The following is a 25,549-nucleotide window of genomic DNA, read 5'->3' on the forward strand; positions in this document are numbered from 1 at the left end:
TCCCTCGAGCAGGAAGATGGCATCCCATACCGGAAGAGAGAAACTCATCAAAGGCGTCCAGTGAGATGAAAAGGAGAAGGCACTAAGTGAGAAAAACAAAAACGTGCACAGAAGGGAAATGCCAGCAGGCTGAGAGGGGGAGATTCGGTGGTACAGGACTTACCTAGTACATACTAGGCCCTAGTTTGACTCCTAGCACAAATGTAAACACATACACACTTATATGTACACCACCGGTTTCAGAACCACTCCTGCACTAGTGTTTTGTGACTCTACAGCATGGGAGACCATAGCATCAGCAGCAGCAAGATTGCTGCTCCACTACCTCATGGTTCCTGGAGACATAGTAACCACAGAGACACAACCTAAGATAGAATAACTGTCATCTACTCGCTATACACAGAGACGATGCTGATCCCATCACGGGAATGAGCTTGGGATGCCTGCACAGCAACCCTACCTGGAAAGCTCAATTGCAAGATCATTTCACAAAGATTATTATGGGGCTTGCTAAGGTCACAACTTAGAAAGCCGTCAAGGTAAAGGGCTGAAGAGATGGCATAGTGGTCAAGAGCACTTGGCTACTCTTCCAAAAGAAGGGAGTTAGATTCCCAGCATCCACATCAGGGAGCTCACAACTTGCAACTCTAGCACCAGAGATCAGATACCCTCTTCTGGTCTCCACAAGTACCTGCACACACATGTGCATACACATGAATAGATAACAAAATAAATCTAAAATAAAAATACAAAAACAAACCTAGGTCCCTGACCCAGGCTGCCTACCTTCAAGCTAGTGATCTCAAAGCCACTATTATCACAGGTCACAAAGCATAAAATGGACACTGTGGGATATTTTCAAACCAGACTTCACTACCTGGGAGATATGGCATATTGACATAATCAAAGGATGAAAACCAAACCGGATAGGTAAGTATCATACTGTTAATTTTTTTCAATTATTTATGGGAAAGATAACGGAGAAAAGCATGGAAGAAAAGCAGCAGGTAAATTCCAAGGAGAGAATAGCTAGACTCAACCCAGAGTTGAGTCCATCCCAACTTTTGAGTTGCCATCTCCACCCATTTGATTCAACTACAAATAAGCCTTGAGGGTTTAACAGGAGCCAAGTCCAGTGCTGGGCACCAGATACAAGGAGAATAACAATAGACATAGTCATCAGACAAGGATGGGCCTGTGAGTATGTGAAAGCTTGCTTGTTAATGAGGCCATGAACAGACTGTAAAGGACAGGAGGCTGTACACAGGGAAATGAGAATGTGGGGGGCATTACCATCTAACACAAGTCAGGGCTAAGGGAAGCAGGGTGTGTCTGCCTCTAACTGGGTCATCTCAGAAAGAACCATTCACAGGACAGTGCTGCCACAGAGGCAGTTGTGGCCAACTAGAGGGTTGATAGTTCACATATATCCTGAGTGGGTAAAAGACCAAGTGGAATTTCCATGCATTCTGTTTGCTGAGAATAGACCTGGTTTTTCCCAGGAAAGTTCAAGAGTTGTACAGTACAAACTAATGGCCTCTTAAATAGGAAATTGAGCAAATCCTTAATTTCCTTCTCCAACTCCCATATCCTGTGATGGGACAATCCACTATGAGAGGCACGAATGGGATCCTATGTTTACATCGAAGTGGGATTTTTCAGTGTGTAATCGTCCCTCCTACACTCTGGCCCACTTCTTCCTTATAAATCTGGTAAGGAAATCGCAGCTCCGGGGTACCTAGAGTTTGCCAGTTAGTCAACAAAGACATCTGCAATGAATAAATATGATTATAAACCGAAGAGTGAGTAAATGAATGCACTGAATCAATGAACAAAGAGAGTGAACTGAACTAATTGGTGAGTCATGGAGAAGACGGTACCTACACTGGATTGGCTCCAGAGTCCCCATGGATACCAAAATCCAGTGACACTCAAACCTCTGAGGGAAAAAAAAAATAGCATAGGAGCTACATGCATTCTCCTATATACTTTAAAACTGTCTCCAATTTGCTTATAATAACTAAGACAACATATGTCCTATAAAATGCAAAAGAATACCAGTTTGTACTGCATTGTTTTAACAGTGACAAGGGAGAGAAAAATGTCTGTTCATGTTCAGAACAGCTACACCCTTCTGCCCTCACCTTTTCAGTTCACGCCTGGTAGAATCATGGAGTAGTGCTCTTGGACACAGAGGATCTGCTGTAACTTTTGAGATAACAAAAGCTAAGAGTCACAGTAGGAAATGACTAATCCAAGGTCACACTGGTAGTAAGTGCCCAGGCTTTGCCAGCCTCTTGAGATTCCAAGCCTGCTTGTCTTTTCACTCTGCTAGTTACCCTCATGGAGACAGTCCCCTTCTCCATACTTACTGTGAGGAGCTGTAGCCAGCAGGGTGAAAAGCCCTAGGCAGGCAGAATACATAGCCTTCCTGCAATTCCCAACCGCAGGGCTGCCACAATGCAGGTGCCAATAAAACCTCTTCCTCATGACACAAGCAAACAAGCCTGACCGTCTCATGGGCCTTCAACTTAATAGAGGTTAAGAGGAAGTTGACAAGGACCCATCCTATGCCTGAAGTCTATCACTGATCGCTCATCAACCTACTTTGTCCAGGTTGAACAAGTCCAACAAGCTATTTTTAACCTGTCCTTGTAATTTCTTAGTTCTCTTTGGCAGACACAGATGACACTGAGGGCTGGGGCACAGTTATCCCTCCACAGTGACAGCACACAAAAGGTCTCTGAGGGTTCTTTAATTCTAAGGGGGTAGAGTGGCTCCGCCCTCTCTGTACTGCACCCCAGTTACAAATTCTATTTGGGGCTGTCTGTTGCTCAGGGCAGCATGATGACGCTGAATCACTGGCCACTGTCATCGCCAGGTGAACAGGAGCAGACAGCCTGAGCTCAATGTCTGCTGCCTGCACTGTTTGTTTTCTTCCAGACACAGGTTTCTCCACTAATTAGTCCTCTCTGACCTCAATATGACACTATCCCTTAAAGAACAACAACAACAAAGAAAATCTAACATGGGGGGGGTTCTAAACTGCCCCAAGGTTCCAATTAGATCATTTCCTTACCCATAAAGCTGGTCCTTTGAAGTGCAGTTCCATGTAGTTCAGAATTATATAATAATAATGGAGGGTAGGAGGAGGTCACACTGAAATGTCGGAAGGCAGCCCCTCTTCTGGCACTGCCCCAAGCCTTTTATAGCACTGCTGTAATCTTAGCGGGCTTAACCAATGCCCAGGGAAGACACTGGTCGAATGCAGTTTCTGAGTGAAGTCTAAGCCTGGCATGGTAGCTCACACTATAATCCCAAAACTAGGGAGGCTACAGCAAGAAGATAGAAAGAGTTGAAGGCTAGCCTGGGCTATATAGAAAGTGCCAGGCCAGCCTGAAAGCATGCCCCAAAGAAAAGAGCAAAAGAAATGAAAAAATTATAATCATGATAAAATAACAATAGTAATAATAAATTTTAAAAATTAAAAAATTAAAAATTAAAAGAAGAATCTGGGGCAGCCCCTGATATTCTGCATTTCTAAGCAACTCCCAGAAAACACTCCTGTGGATGACCTACCTACCTACCATACTTTGGGTACCGTTCTTGTTTGCTTTCTGTTGCTGTGATAAAAACACTGACCAAAAGCAATTTAGAGAAGACAAGTTAGGGTAAGTGTTAGGGTTTCAAAGCAGAAATTCAAGGCAAGAACCTAGAGGCAGAAACTGAAGCAGAGGCCATGGAGGAATGCTGCTTACTAGCTTGCTCCCCATGGCTCTCTCAGCCTGCCTTTCTTACAACTCAGGACCACCAGCCCAGGGGTGGCACCACCTACAGTATTCTGGGCCCTCCCACATCAATTATTAATCAAGAAAAATGCACCCACTGACTAGTCTACAGGCCAATCTGATGGAGGCATTTTCTCAATTGAGGTTCCCTCTTTCCAAATGACTCTAGCTTAGATCAAGTTCACAAGAAAACTAACCAGCACAGGTACCAAAGTTTGGGAATAGGGTGGGGTGGGGAGGTATACAGAACCTTGTATACCCAGGCATGTTTTACTAACCACTGTATTGTACCTAACTGCGCTACACACAGCACCCCAACCAGAGAACTGAATCAGTTGGGATCAATAATCATGAACTGGAACCTCTAAAGCTGTGGGTCAAAATAAGTTTTTTTCTTTATAAGCTAATTATCTCAAATATTTTGTTGCAGTAACCAAAAAAAATGACTAAAATAATATAAATTATTTGGCTCAAAGTCAGATTATTTACAAATGGCAGAGCCAGAGTTCTAACCCAAGCATTGGGCTATCAGAGGCTCCCTGTACTATCAGCAAGGACGGGAGTTCTGCCACCTAATTGATCCAGGAGGGAACCAATAATATCACACTAATCTAGAAGCAAGAAGAATGAGTCATATTATTCATGGCATCTTGGTGGATTCTGATCCTCTGGCAGATATTGTCCCTAGGTAGCATTTTGGGTCAATTATGTTACACCTAAATACTTCATTATTCCTGCTGGTAGTTGAATGATTGTTTTGGGTTGGTTTTTTGGTTTTTGGGTTTTGTTTTTTGTTTGTTTGTTTGTTTGTTGATGGGGGTGGATTTGTTTTTGGAGACAAGAACTCACTCTATAGCCCGGGTTAGACTTGAACTCACAACCCCACCCCAACCCACCCCCTCAAGCCTCTGGAGTGCTAGTATCACAGACCTGTGCCACCATATTGGATGTCAAACAAATACTTTCTAAAATGCATCAGACAGCAAAAATAAAGAAAAGAACAGGGACAAGTCTAGATAAAGCACATCCTATGCTGCAGTTCATCAGCTCATTGCAGGGATAGATGGCCTTTGCAGTAGACCATCCTCAGTGATAATTACTGATGACAGGTGGTTTGGTTTGGTTTCGTTTGGTTTGGCTTCAGAGCAAGCCATCTGGGATCCCAGTGCTCAGGTCCAGCCTTGTTTACACACAGAATACTCATTTCAGCTGTTCTCTGCCCTTCACGCAGGTCCTTACCTGTATGTAAGCTCTTTCCCTTCAGACAGGGGTTTTCTGAACCCCGCTTCCAGTCCTCCTTAAGGAACATTTGGATTGTTCCCTCACCAGTGCCACTGACTCTGCCTCTGAGTCACAGTTTATTTTTGCACTAACTTTTCACATCCGAACATCTCTCAGCTTCAGCTGCCAATTCTTTAATGCGGTTTGTACACGGATGGAGGAAAATTCTGCCATCTCTATTTATTAACTCTGGACATTAAGTTTCCTTTCCATTTAATCTTCTTTCCTACGTCATTCCAGGATAATGACTTCAAATGGCCAATAAGCTCTTCAAAGCACATACACCAACATTTCCACAGAGAGCTGGGTGGGATAGGCCAATAATACTTGAGTGGTCAAGATTCCTGGTTCACTCGAGACTGAGGGGGTCTGAAATGTGAACTTTCAGTGTTTGGCACAGGAAAATGGGTCCTTCTGGTAATTCTAAGTCAAATCCATGACTGGGCCTACATTCTCATTACACTCCCCTACTCATTCACTAATGTGCAATGTGATCTGTCGTGAATTCATTTGTTCCCCTAAGCCCTCGTACATGTCCTTCAAAAATATAAAACAACACTTAAGCATGTTTACCTATTTTGCAACGACCAATCTTTCCTGGAAAAGGGATTTTTTTAATGCATAAATACCCTGAAGATTCCTCAACATAAAACAGCATTGAGCCAGCTTCTGTGCCTAAAAGGGACTCCTAGTAACAGGTATGTGGTAACTACAAAGGGCAGTGGGCACTCATACTCAGCCACCCATGTGTGACCACAGCAACGGCTTACAAATCTTCAACATATTTATTTGTAAATCAGCCTAAGTTGTTGCCCCAAACAAGTGCAGCTTTGTTCAAGAGCAAAACACCAAGACTAGCCATTATCTGCATTATTCCATGCTCCCCAGACAGAGCTCTGCAGCTGATGGCCAGCCCTTCTTCAAGCCTCCCTGACTGTGGCTGCCCAAATTAACTCCTCTAGAAAACATCCCAAGACTGAATACATCCAACCTAGACAGTATATACATGGGGGGGAGGGACCATATGTACATCCATGAATCACAAGCATACCTTTAAAACAAGTGTACAGGGATCCACTGTCCAGAATGTAGGGAAAAGGAAAGGAATATAGCATGTTCAAGCCACAGCCTCACTCTTATGAAGAAGGTAGACACCAACCCCCAGGCTTTGCCCACCAGGAGATTCCTGGATTGCAGACCTAGTAGCCAAGGACCAGCTCTGCCCCTAATCCTAGATTTTCGGCCTACATGGTATTTGTAAGAACTATAGCTGCCAACATGATAAAGGCTTAATGGTAGAGAAGTTGCCTAGAATGTGCCAGGCCCTGTGTAAAATCTCCAGCACCATAGAATAAAACAAAAGACCTATGACCTTCAGCTGACCTCAGAAGATCTGGCTGTACTGGACCAGTAACCTGCATGGCCTTCCAGACCACATCTCCTATCTCAAAATAACAAAAACAAAAAACCATGGGGGTGGCTTACTCTCATCCTGGATCTGGAAGTCTTGAACAGGCTTTTGTTTGTAACCTTTATTTTTAGTTCTTCAATACATCTAACCAACACATCATCAACAGAAAAAGTGCAGATTAAGAATATAAGAGAATTTGTATCAGCTGGACTTGGTAGCTCATGCTCATAAACCCAGCATTGAAGAGACAGGCACTACAGGACTGCTATGACTTCAAAGCCAGCCAAGAGACAGCTAGAGAATCTATGAAGTGTGTTGGAGAGTGAGACCCTGTAACAACAACAACAACAGCACACATACATACATACATACATACACATATACACAAAAACAGATAGATAGATAGATAGATAGATAGATAGATAGATAGATAGACGGATGGATGGATGGATAGATAGATGGATAGATAGATATAGATAGACAGACAGACAGGATGGATCATAAAAAGATGGATGAATGATAGATAGATAGATAGATAGATAGATAGATGATACAAGATAGGTGAATGATAGATACACAGATACATAGCAGACATAAATAGAGCATAAATATACACACTGATAAAGGGATAATACATGATAAGTAAAGGAGAAAGAGAATGAATTTGTCAACAGCTCATCGGCCTTGCTAGCATATGGAAAAGACAGATGAGTTTAACTCCATCTGAACCAGCTCCATGCTCTGCCCTGGAGTGCTCTTTGGCATTTAGCTGAACAATCAGTGCAGACCACCTGTGAGTTTTGGAGCTATCAATACAGACCACCTGTGATGTCACAAAGCCATCCTTAACTGAACAAATCTATTTGGACAGCTCTACTCTACCCTGTGTTCAGTATGCAAGCTCACATGCATTATTTTCCATATCTTTTCAATGACATCAATGACATATAGTTCATACCATCCATTCTCTAATTAACTACAATTTGTTTTGGGGGGGCTTTTTTGTTTTTTTTGTTTTGTTTTGGTTTGGTTTGGTTTTTTGGTTTTTTGGGTTTTTTCCCCCCTGACATGACAACCTGGAATATTGATGACACCCAGGAGGGCCCAGCACCACGGAGATACTCACATCACTGCTCTTAGGCCTGGCCAGTGCTAGGCTGTCTCGGGCTAATGCCACAATCACGTTGCTTTTCTCTCCAGCCCAGTGCACCACCATCTGATTGTGGGAGTCATTCAGACTGACCTGAAAGAGACCAAAAGGAAATCAGCACCTGTGGTGAGTGACAGCTACACACATTCCAAACCAAGACTCCTGACCCTGAGATGGAGCATGGGATCAGGGCTGCCTCTTCTCACCCCTCTGCAAACTCTCCCATTAGCATCTTCCCCAAGAAAAAACAGCAAGCCCTCCTACACTCAGTTACACTGTGGGTGGATCTCCCGGGGATATGACTGTGAGGGACTCCTTTGCTTTATTTCATCCCTGGTGACATAACTCCGTAAGTGTGATGTGCACTTGTAAGACTAGAAACTTCCTGTTCATTCAAAAAAAAAAGTCACCTTGGCTGCTTGGCTGGGAATGGTGGGGTGGGGACAGTCAGGGAATGGATGAAAAGGACAACATTTTTTTACATTTACATTGTGTGTGTGTGTGTGTGTGTGTGTGTGTGTGTGTATGTATGTGTGTGTTCTCAAACGTGTATGCTACAGAGCATGTGTGGAGGTCAGAGAACAGAACACTTTCTGGAGTCAGGCTCTTCCCTTCACTATGGGGTTCCAGGAATTGAACTTAGGTTATATGTCACCAATCAGAAGGAATAACTACTAATGTCCTATAGCACAGTAGGATGACTATGACTGACAACAACAGTTAATTGTATTCAAAATAAAGACAATTTTAAATACTCTTGACAGAAACAAATGACTGTCTGAGGTGATGGGCCGCCCAATTCCTGACCATTACCTGGATGGAAACATCATCAGACTGCACCTCAGGAGCATGGGCCAGTATGTGCCAAAAAGCCACATTGTTTTTGAACTTCTTTCTGGACATCGTTACTTGGCTTTAGGTAAGAGTGGAAAATGAAAGGAAGTTCCTTATGCAATTTCTCTACTTTTTGTTGCCTTCTCAGGGTCTCATTAAGTAGCCTAGCGATCATGATCTTCCTGCCCCAGCGTCAGTGCTAAGATAGCTGCGTGCGTCACTGGACCTTTAGTTATTTTTTAAAAGTATCTCAAATAAGGAAACGTTTCTCAGTTCTAAATAGAACTGCAACAGTAGCTCCCAGCCTTTTAGTTTTGCAAACCAGTAAAATAAACACAGAATAAATAGGCCAACTGAGGTCTGAGCCGGACACTTCTGTTTTGTCTGGTGAGGATATAGATAAGCCACCATGCCACAGCTGGCCAGCTACTCTCTGTCTGCTTCTTGAAGACACCACAGACTCTTGCCCTGACTGAGACAGTAAAGTATATCCCCAGGGACAGCGCTCCAGGCAGAGGTTTCTAGAGACATCCTAGGGACCACTCCAGCACCAGACCCACACCGTCCTGTTTCCTTTCCCCATCCACAGGCAGTGCCAACTCAGATCCCAATGCTCTGGAGATAAACAGAGTAACAGGATAGAAAGCGGGTAGGTTCTTGATAGGCGGACCTGCAGCTGATAAGGAAAGCTCACTTTGAACTTCTCAGAATTGAGAGATGTATTGACACGACTAAGCTGTCGGGGCTGGTTTGTTAAAACCGGGGAAGGATATAAACTCTGAGTAAAGAGCCATTCTTTTGAGTCACTTTTGCCTCATGGAGAAACTAGCTGTGTCTTTGTTATCCTCTTTTCACTGTTGGACCTCTGTCTGGACCACTCTGAATGTGTGTGTTCTCTTCTCAGTGCACTGACAGACATCCATTCCAAGACTGACTTTTCAGAACACTGGAACTTTACAAGTTACTCAGCCTATGGGAACACCAACAAGCTCCAGTTGCCTCACTGAAAAGCAGGATGAGGCCTCCCCAGACCCAGAGCTGTCCTGTCTGCTTCTGAGTAGTGTCTGGAATCCACTTAGTGGGCCAGTTATCTTAAGACCAGCTCAAGAACCATCTCAGGCCCACAGGCTGGGAGGTCCAGCTTGAAGGACTCAGCACCTGTCTCTGGGCCTGAGAGCTCACCCTACCTGGCCAACACCAACTCTAAAACTAATGAAGAGTTCAAGTTGAACAAACCCACCCTTCTCACAGCAGATCTGGAGCAGAGGAGCAGAAACCCTGCCCCCTTCAAGGCCCCTCCCTCTTCCTTTCCCTTCCTCCTCCACCCTGATGTGCCCCGCCCACTCCTTGGGGGTGCTCTCGGATGTCACAAGGGAGAAGAAAAACACCTGGGCCACAAACTTGGCAGCCAGCTCCACCGAGGATCTAATCTGTAACCGCCCTGCTTTGGGTTTTAAGCACCTGCATCTAATTGGATCCAAGAACCAACGGTTTAAAAAACGTATGTATCTGAAGTGAGACAGCTTCAAATAAAAAAGACCCTTGATATTTCTTTAGAAAAACATGTCACTCCAAAACTCCACTTCTCATTCCCAGTAGATAAGTCTAGGCAAGCATCAACAGAAACGAGAAAATCAAAAACTAGAAATAAATTATTTAACTCAAAAAACTGCTAAGGGACTCTCCCCAGCAGCTCAAGCCTTCCTCTAACTTCCTGTTCCCTTCTCCTCCCTTCCAACCTGGGTTTCCAGGAAGCAACTGGAAAGACTAGAGGCCCACCATCATAGGCACCTTGGGTCCTGGAGTTAAAAGCTTCTCCACTACAAAGAAAGCCATCTACCTGCATCCTAGGAACCAGAAGGAAGAAAGGAAAGAACAATGTAAATGGCACTGGGAAAAGAGTAGGAACCTAGAAGCATCACCGACGTTCGTTCACACGGGGTCTGAGATGAGAAAACCCTCCCATATCCAGCCTGGCCATCCTCAAAGCCTCAGGCAAAGCCATCCCTCTGGCAGGTTAATAATCAGAGGACACTTTGAACAGGCTACAAAGTGGTAAGGGATCAGAGTGGAGAAGAGGTCTGCCAACACTTGCTGAGATCTTTGTAGCAGAGGGCGGAGGTCTTGCTAACTGATCCTAAGGGATGAGGGATGAAATGGACACAAAAGAGAGGCATCAAAATATTCCAGGGTGTTCTTATAAAGAAAGCCTCTGGAGGGCAAACTTGGGGGAACACTTCTTTTTTTTTTTTTTTTTTTTTTTTTTTTTTTTAAGCCTTTTCTCTCTGGCGTTCCCTTTATTCCTAACAGCAGACTGAAAAAGGGCAGCCCATCCTAGGGAAAGAGAAAGCTCTCTGGCAAGCAAAGGCTTGTCCAAGGGTCACCAGGCACTCACACAAACAGTTCCGCTCCTTGCCTTGGCAGAGACGTCAAGCATATCCAGTCATGAGAATAACTCCCTAGTGAGTCACCACTAATCTTCAGGCAGCCCAGGTGCCCATCCCCCCAGGCACAGGACCAGAATCAGTAGCCGGAATCAATGCACCCCAAGGACAAGGGAGCCAGGGGAGTGAGGTCAGCAAGCCATAAATTTTATTAAGGTCAAGACATCGTCTATTTTCCTCCTCTCCGTGCCAGGCATAAGGCAGGAAGCAGTCCCCAAAGGACTGTCTTGCCATCCTCCACTGACTGTGACCAAGAAACCAACAGCCCCCAAGATCAAGCACCCCCAAAGTCCCATGGCTGGATCCCCTTAGCGGTGGTTTCTAGCTTGTTTGTGTCCTTTGCCCTCCTCCATAGCCAGCTCTCCCTAGCACCAGCCCTCTAGGACAGCTGCGGGATTGCCTGCAGCTTGGTTCCACCAGCCTCTCCCACTTAGTTCCACACACTGATGGAGGAGATACCGGTCTGCCAGGGGGTGGGAGGAGGTGGGAGTATGACTTTTCCAGGAATATAACCTTGATATGTAGTCAGTCATAGCCATAACCCCAGGGTGTTAACAACCTTCCTTCTCTTGTCTCTGGCTCACAGGCCATTGCTGGAGCCTGATAAATGAGACACAATTAATTGGGGCTGTAAAGGAAAGGCAGCAGGGAGGGGGGCTGAGCAGGAAAATTGCATGCCATAGGGATGAATAAAAAAATGCATCTTGGGTAAAAACTAAATCAGGTAGGCCTGGCAGACCTCCCCTAGGCTCACAAGCGAGGAGTTAAAAGAGCCCCAGAGACCACCTGGTCTAGGATGAGAGCCCTGGAGGCCACCCATCCAGGATCAGACCTCCAGAGGTCACTCACTGTAGGATCAAACCCCAGAGGTCACCTGGTCTGATATCAAAACACCAGAGGCTACATGGCCCAGGATCAGGACCCCAAATGAAAATAGAGACCTAGGGGTCCACTGGACCAAGATCAGAAGTGCCTGCCCCATCCCATAAATGCTTATTCAGAAGCCCTCGTTAGGTAACCCATGAATGGGCAATTGAAAAACCCCATAAGAGTTTCAAATAGCTCATTTAGGAGGTGATGAATCTGGTCCATTCTCTTTCTGCCAGAAAGCGAGAGGCCAAGAAAACAGTTTTTAGGGGGTTGAGGAGAGATCATCACAGTCTTTGATGGGGACATGGGGGGGGGAGAGCTGTCCATGGGAATTTGGAATAGTAGTTAATAGAGACTTCATGTAATGCTAATTCATTGATAAAGACAAATATTAAAAACAATGCCAGAAACAAAGGTCACATACTGCATGACTCAATTTTTACAAAATATCTGGGCAGGTAAATCCATAAAGACAGAAAACAGATGGGTGGCCACCAGGAGGCTGGGGAAGAGGAGAGAAGGGAATAACTGATTTTCCTTGGGACAAATGAGAATGTTATAGACCTGGACAGAGGCAATGGATATGCAATGCACAGAATGTACCAAAGGCTATTGCATTTTCAATGGCAGTTATGTAAATTCCCCTTCATTTTCTAGAGCACCTCTATGTCTGTGTGCAACACTCCATTCTCAAGTGCAGATCCAATATCTAGGAGCCCCTACTCATAAGCAGTACCTTTCAGCTCACTGAAGGCCCTCATGCTACCAAAGAAGGAAGCTGGAGGCTGGGTCTCTGGCCAAAGCAATACTTGAAAGCCTTGTAAGAGCATCTGCAGAGTCAGAGTATGCACATCAGCCTTGCTGTCCCCCACTGGTGCAATGGTCACTGGCTCAGGAGCATCAGCAGGCGCCCAGCAATCATCCCTGCTCACACCTCAATGTAGCTCAAAGTCTTTACCAGACATCACCACCCCTCCAGCTGTGCCTCAGTCCTCCAGCATGCCTTAGTGATCCACAGAGGTACAATGGTTAGCTTCTCATTATTCCCTAACGATTCAGAGTAGAAGGAGAATCTGTTACTATCCACTCTTCAGGCTCTGGGTTGTTATAAATAGAAGGGAGGAAATAAAGTATTTATTGTATGAAGGAAGTGATGCAAATCCCATGAAGTACACACTGCCCCACACTCTGTGGGCTCTTTAATCATGTCTTACCTCCGAGAGTACACCAAGGGCTTCTGGGAGAAATTAGGGTTGCAGGTCTAAAGAGAGAATGAGAAATTCCCAAGGAAGCCACCAAATTCTGTATGGTCTTTGATGGGGGGAAGGGCTTCATGTAATGGCCCCACACCTATCTCCATTCATTTCTTCTGCCATTACCTCCTTCACACTGGACAAATGCAAAGCTCAAGATGTCCTAGACATCCCAGCTTGACATTCCCATGCCTCCTACACAGCAAGTCATCCTGGTTCAGTTCTCTGCATCACTGACCATGAAATAACGAGAAGCATTTTTTAAAAATTCAACAGTGATGTATAAAACAAATACCCTTATCCTTCAAATCTGAGGATAGAGATAGCAGCCAAAGCTCCCCCACCAAAGTACCTGACACCAGGGGGCCCTTGGAAACCAAGGATGGACAGCCCATGTTCAACAACAAGTTCTTCCAACCAGGTGACCTAAATGTGAGGTATGCAGATCAGCTCCCAGTGTCCCCTTTCTGGACCAAGTTCCCACTATATTTAGAAAGCTCATTACCCTCCCTGGACTCCCTACCTCAGAAGAACTGAAATCCAGTTCACAAGTGTTCCCTGAAGACAGCCCCATCTGTGGGTTCGGCACATTCACTTGGCCTTGGAGCTGGCTCAAGATGCAGCCTGTAATAAGGGAACGTGCCAGCCACTTAGCTGACAAATTCATGCTGCCCATTTTATAGATGAGGAAACAAAAGAATGGCCTTGAACTAAAATCTGGCACTTCCCTGCCATCTTCATTAGAGCTGTGAGGTTGCGATAGATGGATAGGACAACAGTTGGATGGAAGGAGGAATGGAAGATGGGAAGAGAAATAGCTTTTCTTCCTACCACACCATAAAGACAATAACCACATTCTCATTGGCTTGCAGTATCAGTCCTACCTGTCATTCACTGCCACATGCCACACCTTCCAGGCAAACACTGTCACCTGACAATGGCATGTCTTGTTCCAGGAGGGCTCCAGAGTAAAAGGAGCCTGGGAAAAATCTGTCCCTTCCTTTGCTAGCGTGTAAGAAACAAAACAAAACTAAACTAAACTAAAAGGAACTGTCAGAGCCAGAAGGAAGCTCTGAAAACACTTAACAACTGCTGGCTGGAGAGGCTCTGCTCTGAGAGACTTAAAGGGAGCATTCCATACTGCCTATAGACAGGATCTCCAGTGCCACCCACACAAACACAGTAAGCATCCCCAGCAGTACACACCAGAAGCTGATGCTCACCTGTGTAACCCAGACTGCCCTGGAATCCACTATGAAGCTCAAGCTGACCTTGAACTCCCAATCCTCTTGCTTCTACTTCCCCCAAAGGCATTCACAGAATTCTACTGCTCTGGTTGGGAGCAGGGAGGTTCCAGACCACCCACTTTCCCCAACTCTCCTGTTTGACTCTGCAGCTTTGCTATAAATAGCTGCTTACTTTGATCATTCAATAAATGTTTATTGAGCATATACTGTAAACCAGACGCTACCCTAGGTGTTAGGAAAGCACCAGACTTGCTGGTCTTGCCTGGCTTCTCTTAATTTAATACAGGAAAGATGCACCAAGTAACCAACTTAATGAGTGCTTAAGTTCCAGTTGTCAGACAAGCCTGACTTCCTGTGGAGAGGAGAATGACACTTCCTGGTAGAGCTAATAAAACAAAGATGAGCATAGCAGTTAGGGATGGAAGGCTGGGCTGGGGCAGAAGTTAAAACAGCAGTGTAGCCTGAATAGCCTGAAATTGTGGGGGAGGGGGGATATGAGAACCCTGGGTTCTAGGGGAAGGTGAGTGAAGGATTTTACAGAAAGGAAGAAAGGGAGGGAAGGAAGAAGGAACAGAGGGAGGGAGAGAAAGAGGAAAGGAGAAAGGAAGAGAAGGAGGGAGGGAGGGAGGGAGGGAGGGAGGGAGGGAGGGAGGGAGGGAGGGAGGGAGAGAGGGAGTGAAAAACAAGCTGTGGATCTCTACCCAAGAGGAACTCCTATATATGAGAGGCAATGGTGTCACATAAATTTGAACCAACTCAGAGGTTTGTTATGGGTCTTGTCACCACAATTTGCTAGCTGTCTAATCAGGGGGAAGTCACTTCTCTGTCTGAGCTACAAGATATTCACCTGGGAATAATGAAGAATAGTAACTCTCCCCCAAGTTCACAGGATTATTGCAAGAAACAAAATGTAAACCATGGGTGTGTTTCATAAACTTCAACATTCATATACATTATTTACTTTTAGGTACAAATGACTTTCTGCCCAAGTCAGCCATTCTTTATAGCATGGCTCCATATAAAAACCTAACACTGTCATCACCAGGGCTGGAACAGAGACCTAAGAGCAAGATATAACATATGTCAAATAGTAAGACACTACACATCTCACTGACTCTTAAACTAATAGCTAATGATACTTTCAGACAGCCTCCCCCATGCTTAACAACAGGGCTCAGAAAGCTGGGGAAGCCCAAAGTCTAGATTCCAAGATGTTACCACTAAGGCAACACAACTCCCTAACACTGTCCTCACCCCAAAGGCACAGCATTTAAACCTGTCATCGCAGAGCAGAAGACCCTAAGACCTCACCAGCAGCTGCTTTTCCACACTGGAAAAGAACTGCAAACAAGATGACTAATCCACAAGGCACAAGCATCTCAACCCAGAAAAGCTAGGAAGGCCAAGTTCCCAGTAACAGGAGCTGGCCTGGGCACTGCCAGAGGCTCGGCCTGGTGACAGGAGCTAACAACAACCCTCTCCTGCTTGCCTGGCTCTCCAAATCTGTTCTAATAGCCTATTTACCTCTCCCCAACTTTGCCCAGCCACACCTAATACTTCTCCTCCAGCTTGATCACCTCCACCCTAACACACCTTGCCAACTTCAGCAAACCCCATGCACAGTTAACTACAAGATGTATGTTTATAGCTAACTACTCAGTGAGAGACTTTCAGGGAACTAAATATATGCCAATGAGGTAAACTTTAGGTATGGTGTCATGTTACTTAATTAATTGGGCACAGGTTTCAAATATTCAAATTCCTTTAAACAGCCTTGGGTTCCAGATAACTTGCCCAGCTCTGCTCTGTTTCCATCCCTTAGAATCAAGGAATCAAGATTCCCAGCAGCTCAGCCTTGACCTTCCTGGGTCTCAAGATTGTCAAAATTGAGCTGCCACCAACATCACAGTGAACAGACAAACAAGGTTCTATGGGGTCCATGGCCAAACACCATCCAGAGTTACAGACTAGGAGCCAATTTCTTTCCCAAGTGGCTTTTATTCAAAAGCTCCTGGGGGAGTGGGTGGAGGGTGTTATCAGGATACTATCCCTCAGATTACAATAACACCACCAGTACTATCACTTGGATTACAAAGACAGCAGTACCCTTAGCATCCTAAAGCCCTCATTGGCCCTTACCCACTTACTCCACATAAAAACTTCTCTAGCCACCCACCTTCTCCAGACTTCCCTTCAATCAGCAATCTGAGGAGAAAGCTCTTCACACCACAGATAAGTCTTCTTTCAAAATAAATTAAAAAAAAAAAGCCCTAGTAGTAAGCTTTCGGTTGTTACTGGTTTTTGTTGTTGTTGTTTGTTTGTTTTGGGGAGGAGTAATGCAGTACATTCTTCTCTACATGGGACAAAATGTATTTGATATCTGTACATCTTTTTATTGCCCTTGTCTGCCACTCAGATTTGGGATATAATCACATCAGCATGCCTTTCTGAGAATTCGTAGCTGTGTTTTTAATCTAATTCAGGGACCTGGAGATAAATCATCCTGAAGGGTCCCGATTTTCCAAGCCAAGAGCCTGCAGCGGCAGCAGCAACAGCAATGGCATGCTAAGTTAAAGGGCCAGCAAGGAAGGAGGGCCAGTTTTAGATGCAGTGACAAAGACCACATGCCTCTATTGTTTGTCTTTGTGCCAGCTTGAAGGGTTAAAGGGATGAAAGACAGACCCAGATCCATCTAGGTACATCAACAAGAGCACAGGAAGCAGAGGGCAGGACCGAAGAGGCAGCCTTGCTGTTAAGGCACTGTTTACATCTCACTGCTACATAAGACCCATCAGATCTGCACACCTCTGCACAGTCTAGGTAGCCCTAGGCTGTTTGCATAAACACAAGAGAAGACACACAAGTTTGGGGAGTCAGCCTGATGGAAGGAGGCAATTGTGCAGAGGCAAACCCCCAAATGAATACAGTGCCCATATGTCCTCCACAGTGCCCAACACAGCCCTTCCTAGTCACTGCAACTTAGCAGTCAGCAGCCTCTAAGACCTAGTGTTTTGTTTGCTCAAAGCCCTCAACTCTGGTTTTCACTTCCCCTGCTTATGATAAGCTTCTCTCTGGTGAAGCAGAAGCTAGAATGTCTAGGACTGGCAGGAAGTACAGTAATAGCCAGGATCTAGTGGCTATTAAGCCTTAAATTCATTAAAATTCAGTGAAAAGAAATCCAGTTCTTCCACCAAACTGGCCACGTTTGCCTAGCAGACATACTGCACACACCGATGCGAATGGCCACTGCCTGTCCAGCAATGCTCCATTGGAAGATCAGTTACAAGGCCAGAACACAGGATATGACTGTGACAGCAGTGATGGGCATGGAGTCACCATCATATTTCACAATTACTCAGGGCTGAGGGTACAGCTCACAGAGAAACATGTGCTTGACATGCACAAGGTATTGGGTTCAATCCTCAGTACCACACACACGCACAATTACCAATTACCTAGTAGACACCAGAATTTTGTAATTACTCTTTAATTCACAATTGCAATTATGACTGTTACTAAGTCCCACTCTTGTGGAGTCTTCTCCGCTACTCATGCTACACTACTGTCTTTTGAATTTTACTCCACGCATCTCACAGTAAGGTAGGATTCAGCCCACACCTTGACCCTGAACAGCGGCCCACCCACTTTTCCTACTTTTTGGCATCATCAGCTGCTTTGATGCTAAAAGGCCACCCAGGCCACTTCTTCGAAGGCCTAAGGTTCCCAAGTCGATAAACCAATAAATTAGGTCGAAATTAACTGTGACTCATTTTAAACTGAGGAAATTGATTTCTGAATGTACGTGGCTGGACTGAATATGTCATCTGCTAGCAGATCCTGGCCTACCTGGAGAATGCACAGGAATGCCCTGTTCTCATTAACAAAGCAAACACCTCCTCCCTGAAACCCCAAACAATTTCCAGAGAAATACCAATCCCCAAATGTTCAAACCAAAAGAGAGTGAACTTTCCTGTCCATCACATTTATTTAAGCCTGGAAAAAAAATGAAGGAAAGGTTCATATGACACCCCAGATTTAATGCAGATCTGATAGTCAACTATCAATTATCCATAACTGTCAAACATTCCAAACTCCACAAAGTCTTTCCCTGAAGATATTTATCTAGCCATTTCCCCTATCAGCAACTCGAAGAATGTGAACTCATTTAATATTCACCTGAGCAAAATTTAATTAAGAAGGTAAACTGATGCTTTAAAAGAGAGACTAAATAAATATATACAAAAGCAAATAAATTAGTCAGGGTATTTTGTGATTTTCAGAATATCAGTCTGCCCCCATATCTTTCTACAATGGGCTGGGCAGGGCTGGCTTGATATATAACTAGCCGCCTTGGGACTAAACAATGCCACAAAGATGCCGGTGATCTTTAAGAAGGAAGAGACTTCAGTTGACAATGCAATGATCCTACAGCTTCTGTTCTTTGCCTTGGGATCTCTCTCATGGATCCAGGTCTTAAAGCAATTTATTAAGCAGTTTACAGTGAAGGTTGTCAAAGGGAACACAAAGCTAAGATCTCCAATGTGGTCCCTATATTCTGATGTCCTCACAAAGTGGGGTTCCGTTCCCTAGGGGCTGCTGAAGGTTCTGCAAGCTCTGAGGGGGCTCCACAGTGCTGTCCTCCTGGCTCACACTGAAGGAGCAGGGAGAACTAGCCTTACACCTGGCCTAGAAAAAGAATAACAATCTATTTTATATGTGACACTTCAAGAAACATCTGACTACCCATGGCCACCACACCACAAATATATTTAGAGTTTAAATTAATCCCATTATTCACGACACCAAGGGTTCCAGGTGACAAAAGGCTGCTGATAGCTTGATTGTATGTACATTCACGTTATGTAGACTTAGACTATTTCTGTAAGGACACACAAAAACCTGGAGGCAATAGTTGCCAACTGAGAAGGGGCGTGCTCATGATACACGAGAACTTGAAAGAATTTACCACCACCACCACCTCCCTAACCCCCACCTCTTACTTCCCGCCTCCCTTCACCCCTCCTACCTTACCCCACCCCACCCCTATCACCACTCATCCCTTCCTATAAATGGCTTTGTTAGCATATGTTATCTGCTGAAGGCTAGGGAAACAGTGGGTGAGGTATCATCCTTTTAATTCTCAGAGCCTCTCCTCATGGGCTCCTTTCCTCCATTCCTCCCATCTCAAAGGCATTACTGTTCCAGGCTCCAAGCCACTGATGAGCCAAACTGTGCCAGACACAGCCCAGAACTCAATAGAGGGAATACAGGCACAGCCAGGAGAGGTATTTCAAGGTCTCATGTCTCACCATCCCAAGAGGCCAACCAGGTCATCACATACGCAGAACTCAGCTTGGGGCAGCCAACATGCTGCCTTCTCATGTTCATCTGGAAGCACAAAGGTCAACATCCCAACTTCAGAATCAACCAGCCAATTCTTTCCCAAGCGAGTCTATCATGTAAGAATCAACACCAGAGTGATCTAAAGCCAAACAGTATTCTCTCTTCAAAGGAGGCCTTTTGTCCAAGGCCCTTGTGTTGTAATGGACACTTTGTTTTTTGTCTCAAATCAGGGCACTGTATCCTTTCTGTCCTCTAAAATACAAGAATTAGGAACAGAGAGCTTGTTGCAAACAAAATAAACCCGTAAATCTTGTTAGGCTTTGTGCCTCATTCCAAAGAATCCCTACCCCCACCTCCGAAATATAAAAATACCAGCAGCAAGAACCAATATGAGAGTCCTAAAAGGGAGAATGCTAAAACATTGAAACCTAGGTCTTTATTGGAATTAACTCTCAGAAAGCACAGGAAAACCAGGGCTAGAGAACCATTCCATTTGCTCTGGCACCATGGAGTGAACCATTTCGTCTGTCTGCGGCCTCCCCGTGGTCCTCCTTATACATAACTTTATATAACCTCCCCACCCTCTATGCCTCTTCTTCTGGGTAGAAAACAGATCCACAGATAGTTATTAAGGGCTTCCCATACCGTGAAACACAGAGAAGGACCAAACCAGGCCTTCAAAGGAGCCACAGGAAGATGAAGCATTAATTATAACCCAAGGCAGGGCTGGAACTAGGCTTAGAACTGCTCCCACCGGGGGAATACTAAGGGCTATGGAGTGTTAGGGAACTGAACAACGGCTCTGTAAGCCAAGAGTCAAGGAGGATCTTTGGGGAAGAGGGCAAAGCAAGGATGATGGCAAAGAGCAGGGCAAGAAGAAGTCAGTGTGGTTCCACAGGTGGGGTATGAGTGGTGTCAATGCCTTTAATCCCAGCACTTGGGAGGCAGAGGAGGCAGGTAGATCTTATCTTTGAGTTCGATCTGGTCTACAAAGTGAGTCCCAGGACAGCCAGGGCTACACAGAGAAACCCTGTCTGGAAGAGTTTGGGGGGGGGGGGGTGAAAAAAGAAGAAGTCATTATGGCAAGAACTATGGACTAAGCTGGGTTTGGGTTTGTCAACACACACCTGTAGTGTCAGCACTCTGGAAGCAGAGGCAATAGGATCACCAGCTAAAGCCAGCCTGAGCTTCATGGGAAGTCTCAAGCCAGCTCGAGCTAAATGGCCAGACTCTCCCCCAAAACAATTTTTAATTAATTAAATATATATTGTTATATAGTATTAAATTGAAAATATATAATAGCTTCCTCCTCCAATTTTGCTTTTATTTATTTGTTTGTTTATTTATTTATTTATTTGGAGTATTTTTCCAGATAAGGTTTCTCCGTGTAGCCCTGGCTGTCACTTCTGTAGAGCAGGCTGGCCTCAAACTTGAACTCAGAGATTCAACTGCCTCTGCCTCCAGAGTGCTGGGATTAAAGGCGTGTACCACCATGGCCCAGGCTTAATTTGACCTTTTGGAGGGGAAAAAAAAAAGGTTTTCTTTGTAAGCTTTGAACTTATGTAGGAAAAGAAAGCTCTACTATCTGGTCCATTGTTCCCCACTATTACATTGTGTTCCCGGGTGACCATGTCAGAACCAGTTTTCCATGTTAGAAAATCATCCTAAGGAGAAGAGATATGGTCAAAATAACAAATCCTTCACACTGTAAGTCAGGAGGTCAAAAGAGCAGATGCTCCAATACGATGTGTCGACCACAGGCTCCTTCCTCAGTCAAATTTTCCCTGGCTAAAGTTTCCCTTCTCTCCTCCTTGAAGCTGGTGGCCTTCTTGCCACCTCTCTGGCTTCTGCTTCCAACCCTGACAAGTGTCCCTATGGATTCTCTTACCTTCACCAAGATCCAAGGACAAGAAGCTGCAGAGCATCTAAGTCTCTCTGCCCCCAACTATCACTCCATCTCCGGAGCCTCACACAGCCACAGCAGGGGTCACGGCTGGATGAGTGGGCATAGGTGTACTGGTTCCCACCTGCTCATTTACAGTGATCGCTCCTCCTCCTTCAATTGTTTGTTTGGTTGTTGTTTTTGTTTTGAGAGACACATTCCCTTCAGACAACTGTTCGCTGTAATGTTTGGGTTTAAAAACTGAAGGGAATTTATAAAACTCGGTGCAGGGCAAGAGTTAAAATGAACATATGGATTAACAGTACAGACAGCCACATCCTGATGCATTTGGGGGTGGCTGAGGCACTATTCAAAACTGGGTTGGTCCCAGGAAAAACAGGGGCACATAGCCACCTTTGCTACAAAGTGGATCCTGGATAAAAGTGAGTTACTCCAGAGACCCAGAGAAGAACCCCAAGCCACACTACCACTCTTCCTATGCCTGCAGCCCGCAGCGCTGCACCAGGTTAGAACATGTAGTTGAAACCCCATACCACGAAGTTCTTCCTTCTGTCTGACTCAATTCTTCGACTGTGAAGGGTAATGATATTTTTCACTAGCCTGGGGCAACAGGGAACAAGGGTATAGGAAGGCAGCCACAGCACAGAAGAAAGAGCACAGTGAGGGTCCCCCGCTGTTCTGCGGGAATTCCTCATCCTGAGTTCAACTGCTGGCTGGATCTGCACCCTTCAATGGAACCAGTCCGGCTGGCCTGGAGACATGAAAGCAAAGGGAGGGTTTTGGAGTCGCTCCCAACAAGAGCAGAGTTCATCTCTAGCTTGCTCCAAATCCCTGGGAGATTTTCACACGGCAAACTCAGAAAAGGGAGGAGATGAACAGCAGCACCTGCATGGATATTGTAGCAACTAGAAAATGCCTCTTTCAACTAAGGCTAGGCTGCAGAGGACCTGAGCTCTGGGAGGGACTGTCCCCTCCACCTCCTACTCCCAGCCTGCTGGCCCAATAGCACAGTAGAGAAAGCTAGGCAGGCTGAGGAGACCCATCCTCACCAGCTCCACGCTGGCACGCCTGCTAAAAGTGATCCTGCTGACTTCCAAAGTTCAAAAAAGGAAGTTTAGATGGAGTTGAAGAGAGGGACAAAGATCTGGGATCAAGAGGAACAGGGCAAGTGGACTTCAGTAGCCTGAGTCCTGCACCCCCCACCCCCAAGCAGTTACAGGTCATCGGGTATACATTCCTGCCCAGGGATTGGTAGTGGGGGGGATGTTTGGGGCTCACACACACACACACACCCCACCACCACCACCCCTCTATCCACAGAGCCATACACATTTTATTTTGGAAGTAGGATGTTTAGGGAGCACAGAATAGTAGCAAGGTGACTCCCCAACACCCAAAGGTCGGTGGAACCATGTAAGCAAGAACTAAAGCACTCTAGCCATTGCCTATATGACCTTGCATTAGTCACTGCACCTTTCACACCTTGGATTTCTTCACCAAAAGCATGACACCGCAGGGTGGCATGTTTTATGAGAGGCTCTCTGGCTCCAGAAGTTGATCATTTAACTCTACGTGTAGCCCGAAGGGAGACTTTGCTATGGCCAAAAACCAGTAAAGAAAGGCAGAAACCAGGCTAATCTTTCAATTTCTACTTTAGGAAGGACAATCATTCTAGGAAGTGATCATGTTTATCACCTCCACTGGGCCCACCTTTTCCCTCCCACTGACCTTCTGATTTTGCTGATGTCAACCTTAACCTCAGGAGACAATAACACCAGGCAAATCAATACTGTCAATGCTGGTAAAAACAGAAAAACTCAGCTTGCCATCCCTAGTAGTGGGGGGGGGGTAGCTAAGATTGAAATGTATGTTACTTATGACCTAATAAACCCATTGTCTGGATAGAGATTAATCCTTTAATAATAAGTCCACCAATTTCTTGCAGTCCTTTCAAATCCCAGAGTGTCATAGAGATAATTCCTATCTAAAATAAAGTCATCACTCTGAAGAGGTGGGAAGGAAAGGGGGTGGGATAGTATGCCACACTCCCATGAAACTAAAAATCCAGCCTTACACACACACACACACACACACACACACACACACACACATCTACCGGGTATACAAGGTACAATCGTGGAGCTTTGAGAGTTGCCCACCTTGATTGGGGTTCATGGGAGAAACGCGGAAAGCCCTCCTCTGTAATTCTATGTAAGTACTTCACAATTGCAGGGTTCTTGCCCCAGCTACCAAAGAATGGTAAAGGGGGGGGGGTGCCCGTTTTTATAAAGATGTATAAATGATGCTGTACCTGCTGGAAACTACACTGGTCTGTCTGCATACAGCCTGAGAAAAGAGGTGCTGCACCCTTCGAGTTACCTGCGATACATTTACTAAAATCGACAAGAAGAAGGAAAAGATCTATGCGACCCAGTGTTGACGGCTGTACTCATGTGATGGGGGGGGGGGGGAGAGAAACAGAAGAAAAAGAGAGAAAGAAACACATGCCAGCCGGGAAGTCCCCAAGCGGTGCCTGCACCTGGGAAGCGACTGCAAAGGATGGGTGCGGGGGCGAGGAAGTGCTGGGAAAGGAAAGGGTTGGAAGGAGGCAGCTTGCAGAAGTGCTCACCTGTCCATACACCTGGATGGGCTGGGGCTGCACAGCAGCGCTCCGCCGCGTCCTGAGTGGCTTCCCGGCCGCCGGGCTCGCCCCCCGGGCATCCCCGTGCGTCCCCAGCCGCAATTCGCGCGGGTCGCCCTGCACCACGAAGAAGCCCCGGTCCTGGGGCAAGGGCGTGCGGCCACCGTACAATCTCTGCGTCCAGCCCCCGGCGAGAGCTCCGGGGGGCAGCAGCGCGACCAGGGCGAATAGGAAAGGGAGTCGCGACTCCCTCCTGCTGCTCGGTGTCGCCATGTTCGGGCGAACGCTCCCGCAGGTGGCGCCGCCGCCAGGAGAGAATGTGAAGCGCGCGCAGGGACAGCGCCGGGCCAGAACCGGGGCCGCGCGCGCCGCTCCCGGAGCTCCAAGCCGCCCGGGCCGCTCTGCTGCGCCCGCCACCTCTGCCACGGCCGCCGCCGCCGCCGGGTCCCGCTCGCTCGGCGCCGCGCCGTCACGTGTGCGCTCGCAGCGCGTCCCCTTCGCGCACTTTCTTCGCTCGCCGCGACTACGGCCCCGCCCCCTGAGATGGGGAAGTCAAGGCAGGGAGCGCCCGCCTGTGGGCACCGTAGTCCCCCCGCGCGCACACCTCGTCCTCATTGCCGCAATGAAGAATTGTGTGGACGCCGTGCACCATTTCCCCGGAGTGAGTTGGCTACTCCACGGATTCCTGAGGTACCCTAGTCACCCCAAACCGCCTCCAATCTCCGCCCCTTGTGCAGCCACTGGACCACCTTCCTGGGCCTTGGCTTCATGCCCACCTCCAATGGCGAGCAGCAAACCACAGAATTAGCCCCAAGCACACTACCGACAAAAGTCGAGATGAACCTTCCCGGTTGTAAAACTTACATGGTTTCAACTATGGCACAGAAATGTACTTGAAGGGCCACAGCTCAAACTACCCTTGATGAAACAAAACTGCCCCTGCGTCCAGCAGAGCATAGCAGACAAACACCCTGCACCGAAGCAATGAAACCTAGGCTGCACCTCGCCAGGAACTTGCCCCACCCGGACCATTGCACAGTTACACAGTACGGTCCTGCACACATGGATACCTAGGCATGGGCCAGGGCCCCCGCCATGGTCTCTTGGGACACCTTAAGGTGTCCCAGCACTGAGCCACTCTCAGTGCAGCAAGATGAGTGTATCTCGCATTCCCTTCAGCCAACGCTGCTAGTTGTAAAGGCTGTAAAGATTGTACCTGTACAGGAGAGGGCAGGTGCTCAAGGAGAGGAGAGAGTGTGCTTTCAATGCACCTTAAAATCAGCTCCAAAAGCCAGGTTTTTCTGGAACTGCTTTTTTACCCCCCAGTTGGTGGGAGCAGCTAAGTATTATGCTGTATTTCATCCTGTCTGTCTGGACTCGGGTC

The 25,549-nt window shown here is 46.3% G+C and overlaps 1 protein-coding gene across 2 annotated transcripts in view; it reads right to left on the reverse strand.

Moving 5' to 3' along the window:
* The window catches only part of Sorl1 (sortilin related receptor 1), a 159,563-nt gene extending 134,823 nt beyond the window's left edge, over positions 1-24,740 (reverse strand). The window contains exons 1-2 of one of the 2 annotated variants that reach the window (XM_051197178.1): positions 24,154-24,740; positions 7,607-7,723 (exon numbers count right to left, since the gene is read on the reverse strand). In XM_051197178.1, coding sequence (XP_051053135.1) covers positions 7,607-7,723; positions 24,154-24,438 — 402 coding nt within the window. In that variant the 5' untranslated portion in view covers positions 24,439-24,740. The remainder of the gene's footprint in view (positions 1-7,606; positions 7,724-24,153) is intronic. The other variant, XM_051197179.1, reaches the window with a different exon arrangement.
* Positions 24,741-25,549: the final 809 nt, after the last annotated feature.

Source organism: Phodopus roborovskii, unplaced genomic scaffold, assembly GCF_943737965.1.
Source record: "Phodopus roborovskii unplaced genomic scaffold, PHOROB, whole genome shotgun sequence".
Classification (NCBI taxonomy): Eukaryota; Metazoa; Chordata; class Mammalia; order Rodentia; family Cricetidae; genus Phodopus; species Phodopus roborovskii.